The sequence below is a fragment of the Bubalus bubalis genome, chromosome 24 (assembly GCF_019923935.1).
Source record: "Bubalus bubalis isolate 160015118507 breed Murrah chromosome 24, NDDB_SH_1, whole genome shotgun sequence".
Lineage (NCBI taxonomy): Eukaryota > Metazoa > Chordata > Mammalia > Artiodactyla > Bovidae > Bubalus > Bubalus bubalis.
Genome location: NC_059180.1, coordinates 484,471 through 498,566, shown reverse-complemented (window position 1 = coordinate 498,566; position 14,096 = coordinate 484,471). Strand labels below are relative to the sequence as shown.

The following is a 14,096-nucleotide window of genomic DNA, read 5'->3' as shown; positions in this document are numbered from 1 at the left end:
TCTTCTCGTTCTGTGGGTTGTGTTTTAACTTTCATGTTGAAATGATATTTTTAAAATGAAAAAGTATGGTTTATATTTTTAAGGAGCCATCTATAATTTTTTAAATCATGGAGGGGCGATTCATATAAAATCCATTTTAAAGTGAGCACGGTGGGACATATATATGCTGGAATATTACTTGGCCATAAAATAGAATAAAAGAACGCCAGTTACAGCTACATCGATGAGCCTGGAGATTATCCCGCCAGGTCAGTCAGACAAAGACACATGCCGTACGACACCACTTACGGGCGGAATCTACAATATGACACACATGAATCTCTATGAAACCGAGAGGAGCTCACGGGCGTGGAGGCCAGGCTGTGGCTGCCAGGACGGAGTGGCTGGGGAAGGGGTGGGGGTCCGGGGTCGGCACGGGCACACTAGTGCCGTAGGGTGTTAAGCACCGTCCTGCCGTTGCGCTCGGGGGCTCTGCTCAACGGGCGAGCACAGATGCAGGCACGCCTGTGCCTTACCCACGTCAGAAAGCAGCGCAGCACTGTACATCAACTAGACTTCAGTAAAGTGAATTTTTAAAAAGTGAATAATCCAGAGGCAGGAACGTGCAGTGGGGAAAGGAGAGTCTCTTCTACGAAAGGTGCTGGGAGAACTGGACAGCCCACACCGCATGTCACACCGTGTACAAAAAGTGAGTCAACATGAATCAAAGACCTAAATGTTTAAGACCCCAAACCATACAGCCCAAACCGTACACGAGCTCGTGGCCGTCAGTCTTAGCAGTATCGTTCTGGGTCTGCCTCCTCAGGCAGGCTACAAAAGCAAAGATAAACAGATGGGACTGCAGCAAATGAAAACGCTTTTGCACAAAAAGAAAACTATCAACAAAGTGAAAAGCCCACCTACTGAACGGTAGCGATGTTTGTAGATGACGCGTGTGTTAAGGGCTATTGCACAAAATGTACAGAGAACTCATACAACTCAGTATCAAAAAGAAAAAACAAAGTGTCCAGTTAGAAACGGGTTGAGGACCTGGACAGACGCGTCTCTAAAGACACGGCTCGTCAGCAGGTGCGTGAAAAGACGCTCAGCGCCAGCATAGAAACGCTGATCCAAAAAAACAAAACAAAAAAAAGAAACGCTGATCTAGACCGTGCCGAGCCTCCACCTCACGGTGCCAGGAGTGGCCTTTGTTAAGAGTCTGCAGATAACGGGGGCTCGCCTGCCGGCCCAGCAGTTAAGACCCCACGCTTCCAGGGCAGGGGCAGTGGGTTCCATCCCCGGTAGGGGAACTACTGAGATCCCACGTGCCATGTGGCCAAGAAAAAAAGATTCTATAAATAACAAATGTGCAGAAGAGAGCGTCTTCTGCACGGCTGGTGGGAACGTGAACTGGTGCAGCCGCTGTGGAGAACGGTGTGGAGTTTCCTCAGAAAACGAGAAAGAGACCCGCCATACGATCCAGCAGCCCCACCAGGATGAGGGCTCCCTGGTGGCTCAGGCGGCAAAGAACACGCCCACAGCACCTCATTCCTGGGTCGGGACGCTCCCCTGCAGAAGGCAACGGCTGCCCACTCCATTGTGGCTGGAGAATTCCATGGACAGAGCAGCCTGGTGGGTACAATCCCACTAGAACATTTTTAATCAAAAGGATATATGTACTCACGTGTTCCCTGCAGCATGAGTTATAATAGCCAAGATGTGGGAGCATCTACAGGTGCCTTGATAAGGAAGATGTGCATTTATACAACGGAATATTCCTAAGCCAGAAGAGTGGTATTTCACAATCTGCGACAACAGGGGTGGACCTGGAGGGTCTTATGCTAAGAGAAATCTGTCAGACACAGAAAGACAAGTCTGATCTCACTCCCCTGTGGGATCTGAAAAAGACGCAGACTGACAGGCATGGGGGACAGGCAGGTGGTTGCCGGAGGGCAGGGCTGGGGGAACGGGAGACGTAGGTGCAGGAGACTGAGGCGCCGAGTCCACCCTAGGACAGGTAAGTCACGGGCTGTAAGGGAAGCACACAGTCCCCAGCCCCGTAACCGGCGTCTCACGCCCTGAACAAGAACCACCAGGTCTCACGCCTGAAACCAGCAATGTACGTCAGCCTCCCGCAGCGAAAAGCAGATAAAGCACGTTCAGAATCCAGCTCAGCCGTCGCCTGCAGCTGCCAGGACATCTGTCGTCCTCACCTCAGGGGAGCCCCTTCCTGAGACCCCAGGGCGGCTCTCCTGTCTGGATTCGCCGGTCCGGGACATTCCACAGCAACGTGGCCCTCGGCTGTCTCAGGACCTGGGACGGCTGCTTCTCAGGGGCCTCGTGTTTTTAAGGCTCATGCCCCTTTTCCCTTTCCTGATGGGGTCCTTAGAAGCACAGCAGTCTTAAGTTCCGGTGAAGTTCTGTTGATTTTTTTTTTGTTCCTTGTGGTTTTGCTGTCGCTTCTAAGAAACCCTGGGCTTATCTGATAGCTTTAAGAAGCCTGAGAGAAACCTAAGGGCTTCCCTGGCGGCTCAGCTGGTAAAGAATTGCCTGCGATGCAGGAGACCTGGGCTCGATCCCTGAGCTGGGACGATCCCCTGGAGGAGGGAAAGGCCACCCACTCCAGTATTTTGGCCTGGAGAATTCCACGGACTGTATAGTCCACAGGGTTGCACAGAGTTGGACATGACTGAGCGACTTGGCACGCATCACACACAGTGACTAAGAAACCATTCCCAACCCCAAATCCTGAAGATTTCCTTACATATTTTCCTTGAGTCATGTTTTAAATCACCCTGTGATTTTCATCTATCTTTTTTAGCTGTTCCGCGTGGTCTACAGGGTCTTAGTTCTTCAACTGGGGATCAAACTGCCCCCTCCACTGGAAGCTGGACTGCCAGGGAATTCCCTTCGTCTACTATTTTGATTGCTTAACTTTGGAAATTCAGCCTCTCATGAAGTTGGAGTTTTGTTTTGCTGAAAGGCATACCCCCTTTTCTCCAACGGTTTCCAGTTTCTCATTGGTTATCAACCCCCATCTATCTGAGACGTTACCACTACTGTGTACCAGCTCGTCCTGCTAAACCTGTTGGTACTGGATATTAGATCCCATTGGATCTGCTTCTGGACCTTTGAGGTTTTCTTGTTGGCACTGTTTGACTCGGTAGCTTTATAACAGGCTTTAACATCTGCTAGGAAGCGTCTTCCTTCTCACAATTTTCTTCTGCTTGTTAACTTTAAAATGAACTTTAGAATCATTCTAGCTCTTGAAAATTCTATTCCTGGTTTTCTTTTTTGAGAATTGCTAAAAGTAGATCAACATAAGGAGATGGCGTGCTTTCCGTCTCCCTCACCCAGAGCTGGCGTGTCTGTTCAGTGTCTGCTCTGCTCCTGGGGGCGCTCGGAGGCTTCTCTGTGGAGCCCGAGGGCCCTCACCCCGCTGGCCCTCAGCGATGACGTCCGGCTGCTGTCCTCAGCCGGCCTCGGACCAGGCGGGTGTTCTGTGCGGAGAAGCCTCTGCTTTGAGGATCCCACGTCGGTCCCAGCCTTTGCTGAAGGGTCTCATCGTTTTGTGGCTCTTGCCGGTCATCCTGCGCACCCTTGGCTGGACCGTCCTCAGTGCCCTGACTGAGAGGGTGGGCTTGGAGCCCTGGGGTCCTGCGCCACCCCTGGCGTTTGAGGCCCTGCGGGAAGCCCCCCCACCGACACCAAGGGCTTCCCCTCTGGCCCACCCAGCTCACTCCACCTCAGGGCCTTCGCTCGTGCTATGTCCGTGCCCAGACACCCCGCACGCCGGCTGCTCCAAAGACCCCCGTCGCCCCCACCCCACAGGGCACCCTGTCTGCATTCCACAGGCTCGTTCTTTGCTTGTAGTCCCCTGCCTGGTCTATGCAGCCTGGCTGCCTCACAGGACGTGGGCTTCCAGGCCAGTCTGGCCTCCGTGCCCTGGGACCCGTGGGATCAGATGTGGGGCAGGGGCGGGGGCCTCCCTCCCGAGGGGCCCTTTCTGGAGGGCCGGGGCCCCACCGCCCGCGGGGAAGGGCAGTGCCCAGCTCCCCCACCCTGTGGCCAGCCCCCTGGCCCCAGGTCAGCTGTGGCTCGGGACCGTGACACCGTCTCTCTTGCAGTTCATGGCCTCCCGTGGGAACGCCATCGCCAGAGCCACGTTTGAGTCCAGAGTGCCCCCCTTCTATTACCGGCCCTCGGCCTCCGACTGCCAGTGAGTACACAGGGGCCTGTCCGCGCCGCTGCTCCGCGCCGGCCCGTGTCCGGAAGCCCTATCCAGGCGCCCCCCGCTTGGTTTTGGTTCCTGGTGTGGCGGTGGCGGGCAGGGTGGGGACAGCTGGCCTGGGCTCCTGGGTGGTACAGGTCCCTGCGGGAACCTCAGCCTGGGTCCAGGGGTCCCTGTGGCGTCCCCGGCGTCTGGAGGGCTTGCTGGGCGGCCGCTCCTGCATGCGGCCCACCTGGCTTGGTGCCCAGGACATGGACATGGGGAGGGTCAGGGGCATGACCCCACACGATCCTAGTCACCAACCTCTCAGAGCCTCAGGTTCCCTGTCTGCCCACCCCGTGGGCACTCCTGGGCTCCACTGGGTTCCGAAAGGTTCCGGAGATCAGGGGAGGTGCTTGGGGTGAGGTTGGGACCCCAGCCCCTGGGGGAGGCCCCCATGTCGGGCTCTGCACCAGCTTGGAGAGGAAGGCCCTGTGACGAGGCTCCTCCTGGACTGTCCCTCCGTTGGGATGGACGGCGGGGCCGCAGCCTGCCCTCAGCCCAGGCCCCTGCGTCCAGCCCCACCCCTGGGCCGTCTCCTTTGTGCTCAGCGCTGTCACCCCGACTCACTTGGTGAACCCCACACCCCGGAGGCCCTGCCCACGACACCGGGACCCGGGCTGCATGCAGGGCTCGTGTGTTCCTAGCTCTGCGCAGATGAGGGCTGGGAGATGAGGGGGCTGCCGGCTGCCACAGCGGGGTTGGGAGCGGTGACCCACCTGGGAGGCGGGAGTTCAGCACCACCAGTTCAGACCCCGCTTGACAGGTGGGGAGCCGGGGGCTGACCTCACTCTGCACGCCGCGTCCAGTCTTCAAGCCCTTGTGGGCAGGGCCCCTTGCTCGGCCCCACCCCTCCTGGCGCCCCCCACCCGGCCTCTCTGCCCGGCTGTGAATCTGCAGGTCAGCAGCTCTCCTGCGGTCAGCCCACCTGCACGCATGGCTGCGTCCCCACCGCCTGAGCCGGCGCCACGGACAGACTCCCACGGGCCTGGTCCCTGCAAGGTGCCCCGGCGGGCCGTGTGGTCAAGGCCTCTCGGCTGACCCGGCGGCCCCAGTGGGAGAGTGCTCTGAATCCCAGTGGGCCCCACTTTCCGGAAACCTCTACTGGGTGAAGGCTCACAGGAGCCGAGCCCACTCCATTCCCCAGACTCAGGTGCTTGGGTGTGCCGGGAGGGATGGGGTCCTGGGAGAGGCCCCTCACTGGGCTGGTATCAACAAGGGAACCTGACCAGGCAGCCATGAGACCAGGAGGGTATGGGGGCTGACAGCTGAGCTCACCACGGAGGCCATGCAGCAGTGGAGGGCATGTGGACGCCCGTGGACGCTGTGGAGTGCCGTGCAGGGGTGGACGGGGCGTGTGAATGCCCGTGTTTGGTGTGGAGTGCACCTCAGCTATACCCACTTAGTGGAGGGGCTGCAGCAGCCTCCCACAGGCAAAGGCTCTGGGATGCCGCTGGGATGAAATAGGTGGTGAGTCAGGAGGCCAGAGTCTGGCCCGAGTGGGGTCTCTGGACCCAGGGCCCTCCCCACCCCCTGCCGTCTGGGTAAAGGGAGGATCAGGTCCCAGGGAGGCGGTCAGTTTTAGCAGCAGGCCCGTGACCCAGAGCGGCCGGGGACCCAGCTCCCTTCCCATGTCCCTGGTGCCTGACCTCGGGTTTGGGGGAGGTCAGGCCAGCGCCCCGCTTGGCCTCTGTTGGAAGCTGGCCCCTCCTGCTTCCCACGTGAGTGGGGCAGGCTGGAACCCCTGCTCCTGGCAGCCGTGGCCTGGGGTGCCCCCCTCAGTGGGTGAGCCTGGCCCGCCTGCTTGTCAGAAGTTCACCTGGGCAGCTTTGGCCAGCGTCACCCAGCACGTGCCCTCTCTTCTCAGACTCCTGCGGGAGCAGTGGATCCGGGCCAAGTATGAGCGGCAGGAGTTCGCCCACCCCGAGCGGCAGGAGCCCTACTCTGCAGGTGAGGCTGCCCGCAGCTGGGCGTCCGCCCCTGCCCCCCACCCCCCAGAGCTGAAGCAGGGTCCCGAGGAATCTGGGCGGCCGCTTCAGTGTCTGGGCCCATGTCCGTCCACCGGCCCTCAACACCGGCTGGCTGACCTGGCTGCAAGGGCCCTACAGCTGCTCACAGCTCCGCCCTGAACCCTGCCCGAGGGTGGGGCTGCCCAGGGCCCTCTGGGCCCCTGGGGGCTGCGCCTTTGCCCCCGCAGGGCGGGTGGGGCTGTCCACAAGGGTGTGGACAGGCCTGGGGCCCAGGTGGGCCTGGAGAGGGTGGGCCAGGCCCCGGGGGCTTGGTCAGCACAGGGGCTTCTGCTGCTGCGACGGGGGCCCGGCCCCCACACGGTCTGTCGGCCGAGGGGCTCTGCGTGCGCCCCGCTCCTGCCTGGCAGGCGGTTGCAGGACTGCTTGTGGCCTTGGCTCAGCTGCCATCCACCTGAGAGCCGCGAGCTCGTGGGCGCAGCTCCCTGTTCAGCCCCAGACTCACACTCGTCCTGCCTGAGGCCCCGGGACGCTCACCCCACAGCCTGTCTCCCGTCTCCCAGGCACAAACACCTCGGGGGTCTGGCATGTGTGGCGTGTGGCCTCGGCTCCGAGGCAGAGGCAGGGTGTCTGTTCCTGCATCAGGACCTCTGGCTGTGAGGGTCCAACCCAGCGGGCGTCAGGCAGACGAGGGTGGGCTCTCAGTGGCGCTGGCTCCAGGCCCAGCCTGACCCCAGAGCTCAGTCAGCGGTCAGTGCCCTGAGGACGCCGCCTGTTTCCCCTGGTTCCGCCTTGGGTGGCAGCAGCCCCCCAGAGGAGGCTTCAGTGCGGCAGCTCCAGACTTCCCGCCTGGGCTGGAAACGCCCTCGGCTCCCACTTTCCCCGGCTGCCAGGAGGAGCTGCCGGGCACAGTGTGGGCCTCGTGGGGGACAGTTCCCACCAGGCGTCAGCTCCTCTGCGGGAGGCCACCCCCTTTTCTCTGAGCACTTGGCCCCGAGTATGGAGGTCCTGGCCTTGGCTGCATCTCTGCCCCCGGGCTCAGGGCAGGGAGCCCTGGCCAGGCTTTCTTCTCTTTTCTTCAAAGCCAGTGTCCCCCAGAGTGTGAATGCCACCCCCTCGAGCCCTGAGAATCCAAGCCTGTGGTCCCCCACCCCCCTCACCCAGTGGAGCTCTGGGTGCCCTGAGATTCTCAGGAAGTGTCCTGGGTGTGCAGGACCCCATGGGAGCCCTCTGCAAGCCCCCTTGGGGCAAAGCCCTCACAGGGTACCGTGGGGAGGCGCCCTGGGGACCCAGAGGTGCCCAGCACTGCCCTGAGTAGCCTGTCTCGTGGTCACGGTGGGGCTGCCCTTTCCCAGCCTGCCTCCCCAGGTCTCCCGGGGAGAGGGTGGTGGCCAGAACACCTGGGGCACGGCTCCCCACAGCTGCCCACCTGGCTGGCCGGAGACCCTGAGGCTGGAGCCCTGCCCGCACTGTGCCGCATGGAGGGGGCTAGGCCCCAAGCCCCCAGGCTCCTGCCCCGGCCCCACGTGCACCTCCCCGTGCCCCTGTCTCTCCCCCGTGCCCCGTCTCTCCCTGTGCCCCGTCTCTCCCCCGTGTCCCGTCTCTCCCCGTGCCCCGTCTCCCCCCGTGCCCCGTCTCTCCCCCGTGCCCCGTCTCTCCCCCGTGCCCCGTCTCTCCCCCGTGCCCCGTCTCTCCCCCGTGCCCCGTCTCCCCCGTGCCCCGTCTCTCCCCGTGCCCCGTCTCTCCCCGTGCCCCCGTCTCTCCCCCGTGCCCCGTCTCTCCCCCGTGCCCCGTCTCCCCCGTGCCCCGTCTCTCCCCGTGCCCCGTCTCTCCCCGTGCCCCCGTCTCTCCCCCGTGCCCCGTCTCTCCCCGTGCCCCGTCTCTCCCCCGTGCCCCGTCTCTCCCCGTGCCCCGTCTCTCCCCGTGCCCCGTCTCTCCCCGTGCCCCGTCTCTCCCCGTGCCCCCGTCTCCCCCGTGCCCCGTCTCCCCGCCCTCGCCTCCCTGCAGTCCAGGGCGGTGCAGCAGCTGCCCTGGCCGGTGGTCCTCCTCAAGGTGCAGCCCCCTGCGAGGAGCGCCGGGGTTCCCGGGGGCCTCTCCCACGAACGGGGGGCCAACACACCCATGGCCGCCGTGAAGGGGGCCCGCGGCCCGGAGGGAGGGCGCACGGGCTGAGCCGGGCAGCCTGAGCAGTTGCGTGGGCAGCGTGTGGGGTCTGCAGCGGGTGGACGCTGCACGTCCCAGGATCCAGGGACCCGAGCGCGAGGTGGGGGGCATCATCCCACCCAGAAGCCACCATGGACGAGGTGCCCGTGAGGGTAGAGGCACAGGGGTGACTTCCCGGGTCACGGGCGGCATTCCCTTGGACGCCGACGTGCCCCCATCAGGCAGGGACCCCCGCGTGAGGCCGCGGCCGTGGGCAGGACCGCAGGCGCCAGCCTGGCTCGATGGCTTTGCTGTGGCGGCAGGCGAGGCAGTAGGTGCCCCCACGCTGCCCTTGGCCAAGGTCCGGGTGTGGGAGGCACTTGCCCTGAGATAATGTCGCAGAGATACGGGGCGCCTGGGCCAGGCCGTGCCTCCCGCTGCCCACAGGCCCCTCGGCCGGCTGACCCCAGGTCCCGGCTGCTCCTGGCTCTGTCCCCAGACCGTCCCCGCCTGCACCGAGCCTCAAAGGCCGCCTTTCACAGGCAACAGGGCCCCTGTTGTCCCGAGGGCCGCCTGTCACAGCATGCCCGGCGTCACAGGTCCAGCCCCTCGGAGACCGAGGCCCCAGGGCCGCGTGTGTTGAGCTCGATGAGAGGCTGCACACTGCTTGTCCCCTCGGGGGACGGTCAGCCGGGGAGCTGGCTCCCGTGTGTCGTCCCTGGGGTGGGCAGCACTGGAGCCCAGATCCCCTGCCCACATCCTGGCTGCTCCGCGCAGGGCTTGCTGAGCAGAGGTGGCTGCTGAGCGGGGGGCAGCCCGGCTCCTGGAGGGGGCACGCAGCTGGCACTCAGTAAATGCTGAGTGAACCCTGTGGCCTCTGCCCTGGCACTGGCCAGTCTTTTGGGAGCAGATGGTCATGCCGCACGCAGCTGGGACCCTGGTGTGGGCTGGGAGTGGGTGCTGCTCGGGGCCCCCGGGCTGGGCCTGCTGGTGGGCGGGTGGCCGGGGGCCCAGCTTGGAGCCCAGGTGTGCTGGGTGGCGGTGCCCGTGGCAGGGCCTGGGCTGCTGCATCCTGCGTCACGGGGCAGGGGTGCAGAGAGCGCGTGGCTCGGCCGTGGGCTTCAAACTGTGGCCTGAGAGCCACCCATGCCCCGGGGGCATCGGAGGCTGGCGAGTGCCCACCCGGAAACAACGTGGCCATGCCACACACCCGAAACCAGGCCTCCTGGCGGCTCGCTGCCGGGCCTGGGGGCCCGTCCCGTTGGGCTGGCCGCGGCAGGTCAGCGGGGTTGAGGTGACCGGCTGGAGCTCCATCGGGGCCACAGCAGGGATGCCCCAGCCCAGGCCAGCCGAGGTGCTGCTGCCCCCTGGTGGGCCTGGCCGGCAGCTGCACACTCGCTGGCCAGCGGCCTCGGACAGGACTCCTGCCGGCCTCAGCCGCATCCTCGGCAGGGGGGTGACCACAGGTCGGTCCCGGAGGCCCGTGTGGGGCCACGAGACCGCTGAGTGCGTGTTTGGCTGGCTGTATCTCGTGTGGACAGGGTGCTGGCCGGGACCGTCCTTGCAGAAGAGCTGTTCCTCGGGCACTGCCCTCTGTAGCTGACTCAGGGTCGGGGAGGCCGGCAAGGGGCCTTCCGGCCTTGCCCTGGCGGAGCGCTCGTTTAGGCAGCACACGTGCCAGGCTTGAGCTGGGGGCGTGGTGGTGGCCCTGTCCTCCAGCACACACGGGGCACCGGTGCTGTGTGCAGGCCACGGGGCTGGGCCTGTCCCAGGCTCCAAGGCGGCAGGGCCTCTCCGGGTCGTGGGGGGTGGGCGGGGGCCCCATGGCCTGGCGCACTGCAGACTGAGAGGGCCAGCGGCCCCGATGCCAGGAGGCCGCCTTTTTATAGACGTCTGGAGCGCAGAGAAACGCCCCGTGTCCGTGGTGTCTGGGGCGGGCGGCGGGCAGGGAGCTGGAGGCTCCGGGGTCAGCACCTCGCCATGGTGTCCCGACTGGGACAGCTGCAGCCCGCGGTCATGGCCAGCAGAGGGCAGCACCGGGCACGGCCAGCTCAGAGGGCCAGCTGGGGGCCCTGAGCCGTGATGCTCACACGGGGCCCGGTCCTGACCTGTGACGCCCACACGGGGGCCCGGCTCTGACCTGTGATGCCCACACGGGGGCCCCAACCTCTGACACTCACATGGGGGCCCAGAACAGGCAAAGGGGAAGGAAAGGACAAGAGAGGTCGGGGCGGACGTGGCCCCTGTTGTCCGTCTCCCCCGCCCGCCACTTGGGCCCTGACCGCAGTCTGTATCTTCGAGCCACATGACAGAGCCTGGGCCCGGAGGTCAGGGCCGGCTCCCCGGGTCTTGGCCGAGGCCGTCGTGGCGTCGTGTGTCTGAGCTCGCCTCTCGCCCTGCCCCATCTCTCTGGGCCCGTGGTGGTCTCGCGTCTGGGTGTTTGGCCACCGCCAGCCCCAGGCCCGCAGAACCCGTGGGCGCCACGTGCCTCCCGCCCACCCAGTGAAAGGAAGAGGGCAGCCCGGGGTCCAGAGACGCTCGGGAGCCCCCCGGACAGGAGTACGAACACCCGGTCCGCTCATCGGGGCGGCCGTCCAACCATGCCCTTCCCCCAGGGTACCGAGAAGGCTTTCTCTGGAAACGCGGCCGGGACAACGGGCAGTTCCTAAGCCGGAAGTTCGTGCTGACGGAGCGTGAGGGGGCCCTGAAGTACTTCAACAGGAGTGATGTGAGTGGGTTCAGGGGCCGGCCCCCCACCTAGGCCTGGCACTGCGGTGCCACACCCCCAGCTGCCCCGCGCTCTCCTGGGAAACACACTGCCCCCGTGGGGATCCTCCGCCCGCCGCTGGTCAAAGCCACTCCCTCTGGTGTGGGTGACGCTGGGGGCGCTCCTAGGCCCTCGAGGGACAGGGGACTGGCACCCTGCAGGCACGTCAGGGGGACCCTGGGCAGTGTGTGGAGGGGCTGGCTGGCCCTGCCCGAGGGCACCGGGGCATCTGCAGCCCCACGGCAAGGAGAGGGGAGAGGTCAGGCTGGCAGGGTGGGGAGCAGGAAGAGGGCACCCGGCCTAGCGTGGGGTGGACCACAGGGCCCACCCTCGCAGCTCCTGGGAAGCCGAGCCCAGAAAGTGTAGGTAACTTGCTCAGAGCCACAGGGCACCGAAGTGTGGGGCCAGCACGCAGAGCCCGCCGTGCCTGCCTAATGCTGAGGCCCGGCCCTGCTCCCCAGGCCAAGGAGCCCAAGGCCGTCATGAAGATCGAGCACCTGAACGCCACTTTCCAGCCGGCCAAGATCGGCCACCCGCACGGCCTGCAGGTCACCTACCTGAAGGACAACAGCACTCGCAACATCTTCGTCTACCACGAGGACGGGAAGGTGGGCGCGGCCGCCCGCGCTGCCAAGGGGAGCCCGGCCGGCCGCCGACCGCCAGCGCGGCTGCCGTGGGAGAGCGGGCCTAGGAGCCCCAGGGAGAGGAGGGGTGGCAGGTGGCGGAGCCTGCCCCAGGGCTGGCATCTGCGTCCCCAGCTGGCGCGGCTGGCCTCCGAGCAGACCCTCAGGCCTGGCCTCCGTGTGTCTCTCTGGCACAATCTCCATGCGCTCGGCCGTTCTGTGGATTGTACACAGCACACGGTCTTGATGCTCAGTATTTTTAAAATAACCATGTTTCCCTTCAGCCGCGTGTGCCTTTGGGGTCACGGTCAGGAAGTCGCTGCCGAGTCGTGCCGTGGCCCCATGTTCTTCTTGTAAACTTTACTGTCGGGGACTCACGTCTCAGCCCTTGATTCGTCTGTGGTTGAGTAACGGTCCAGCCTCATTCTCTGGCGTGTGGACATTCATTTTCCCAGCAGTTGGTTTAAAAGACTGTCTTCTCCCAATGGCCGGTCTTGATACTGTTACAGAAATCAGTGAACACGCGAGTTCGTTCCTGGGCTCCGTGTTTAAGCCCATCCTGGGTTTCAAGTTTCTGTCTTTTAATTTTACTGAACTGTAGTTGCCTTACAGTGTGGGTGTCTTCGGACTCGGTCACGCACAGCTTTCTCACGTTCCCGTCCGCTACGGGCTGTCACTGGGTGCGGAACAGGCTCCCTGAGCTGCACACACCTGCCCTTACCTTCCTGCAGGCTCGTCTGCCAGCTCACCCTTCCCACCCCCTCCTCAGCAACCACGGGTCTGTTCTCTGCGAGGCTCTTTCAGTTTCATGAAAGCTCATTTCTGTCATATTTTAGATTCCACGTGTTAAGTGATTTCAAATGGTGTTTGTCTTTTCCTTAGTTACTCTCTGGGTGCAGCCATATTGCTGCAGATGGCATTCATTTCGTTCTAAAACGGCTAACACTTGTGTGTGTACAAATCTTCACCCATTCATCTGTGCGTGGACACAGGCTGCCTGTGTGTCTTCAAACAAGTCTGTTTGAGTTAGTTTTCTCTACTGCTCCCAGGAGTAGGCTCGCAGATCATGTGGTCGTTCTGAGTTTTTTGAGGACCTTCCACACTGTTGTCCACGTGTCCAGTCCCACCCACAGCCTCTCCAGCATGTTACCTGTCAGCGTCGGCCGTCCTGATTGTTCGAGGCAGGCCCCACTAAAGTTTTGATTTGCGTTTCTCTGATCGCTGGTGATGCTGAACATCTTTCCATGTGCTTGTTGGCCACCTGTATGTTTTCTTTAGAGAAATGTCTATTTAGGTCTTCTGCCCGTTTTTTGACTGGGCTGTTGTTCTGTCACTGAGTTATATGAGCTGTCTGTAGATTTTGGGAAACTAAGCCCTCATCGGTTGCATTGTTTGGAGGTATTTCCTCCCCACCTGCAGGCTGTCTCTTCATTTTGTTCAGTTTCCTTTCCTTGGGAGTTTGATTAGGTCCCACTGTTTCTTTTACCTCAAGTGCCTGGGAGACTGACCTAAGAACACTGGTGCAGCTGGTAACAGCGGGCTGTGCGTGGGTCTATCAACAGACGCGCCTGCTTGGGCCAATGTCCGGTCATAAAAACAGCCGCGTCTGAGGAAAGGCCCGGAGCAGCGGGGCTGAGGGGCAGCCCGGCCGCAGCCCACCGCCCAGGCCTGCTCCGGTGGCCGTCCACGGGCAGCCACGCTGGCCCTCGGGCCGCAAGCGGGCGCGACTGGGGGGCGTGGCGGCCCCGCGGCGTGGCCCTCACCCCGCCTCTGCCCCCAGGAGATGGTGGACTGGTTCAACGCACTGCGCGCCGCCCGCTTCCACTACCTGCAGGTGGCCTTCCCGGGGGCCAGCGACGCCGACGTGAGTGGCTGCTGCTCCCTGTGACCCCGGGGGGGACGTGTGCCCTGGGCCGGGACGGGCGGCTGGGGGCTGACTGAGGGCCACGCGGCCCCTAGAGACCCCGGCCACCAAGTGGCCTCAAGTCCCTGGAGACCACGGGGTTTTGTTCCGGGGGGTCTCAGCGTCACTGTGGAGGGGGCGGGGAGGAGGGCAGGGGCAGGGCGGGGCGAGTGGGCAGGCAGGGAGGCCCCCAGGCCCACACCGCATGGTTCTGCCCTAGCTGGTGCCGAAGCTGTCCAGGAACTACCTTCAGGAGGGCTACATGGAGAAGACGGGGCCCAAGGTGGGTCTGACCCAGCGCCCTGGACGCCTGGGTGTCACAGCGAGGCCCCATCCTCGTCACCCGGGGCTGGGCGGGACAGGGTCGGGGGTAAACAGTGCCGGCAACCCGCCCGTGTGTTTTGTGCGTGTGGGCTCCACTGACCATGCTCCTGGGGCTTTGGGT

At 63.5% G+C, this 14,096-nt stretch overlaps 1 protein-coding gene across 17 annotated transcripts in view; it reads left to right on the top strand.

Annotated features, from left to right (window-relative positions):
- Positions 1-14,096, top strand: part of ADAP1 (ArfGAP with dual PH domains 1) — a 35,003-nt gene that overhangs the window by 18,534 nt on the left and 2,373 nt on the right. For all 17 annotated transcript variants that reach the window (XM_044936101.2, XM_025275100.3, XM_025275102.3 and 14 more), the window contains exons 3-8: positions 4,107-4,198; positions 6,117-6,199; positions 10,974-11,086; positions 11,587-11,733; positions 13,529-13,612; positions 13,872-13,934. In XM_044936101.2, coding sequence (XP_044792036.1) covers positions 4,110-4,198; positions 6,117-6,199; positions 10,974-11,086; positions 11,587-11,733; positions 13,529-13,612; positions 13,872-13,934 — 579 coding nt within the window. In that variant the 5' untranslated portion in view covers positions 4,107-4,109. The remainder of the gene's footprint in view (positions 1-4,106; positions 4,199-6,116; positions 6,200-10,973; positions 11,087-11,586; positions 11,734-13,528; positions 13,613-13,871; positions 13,935-14,096) is intronic.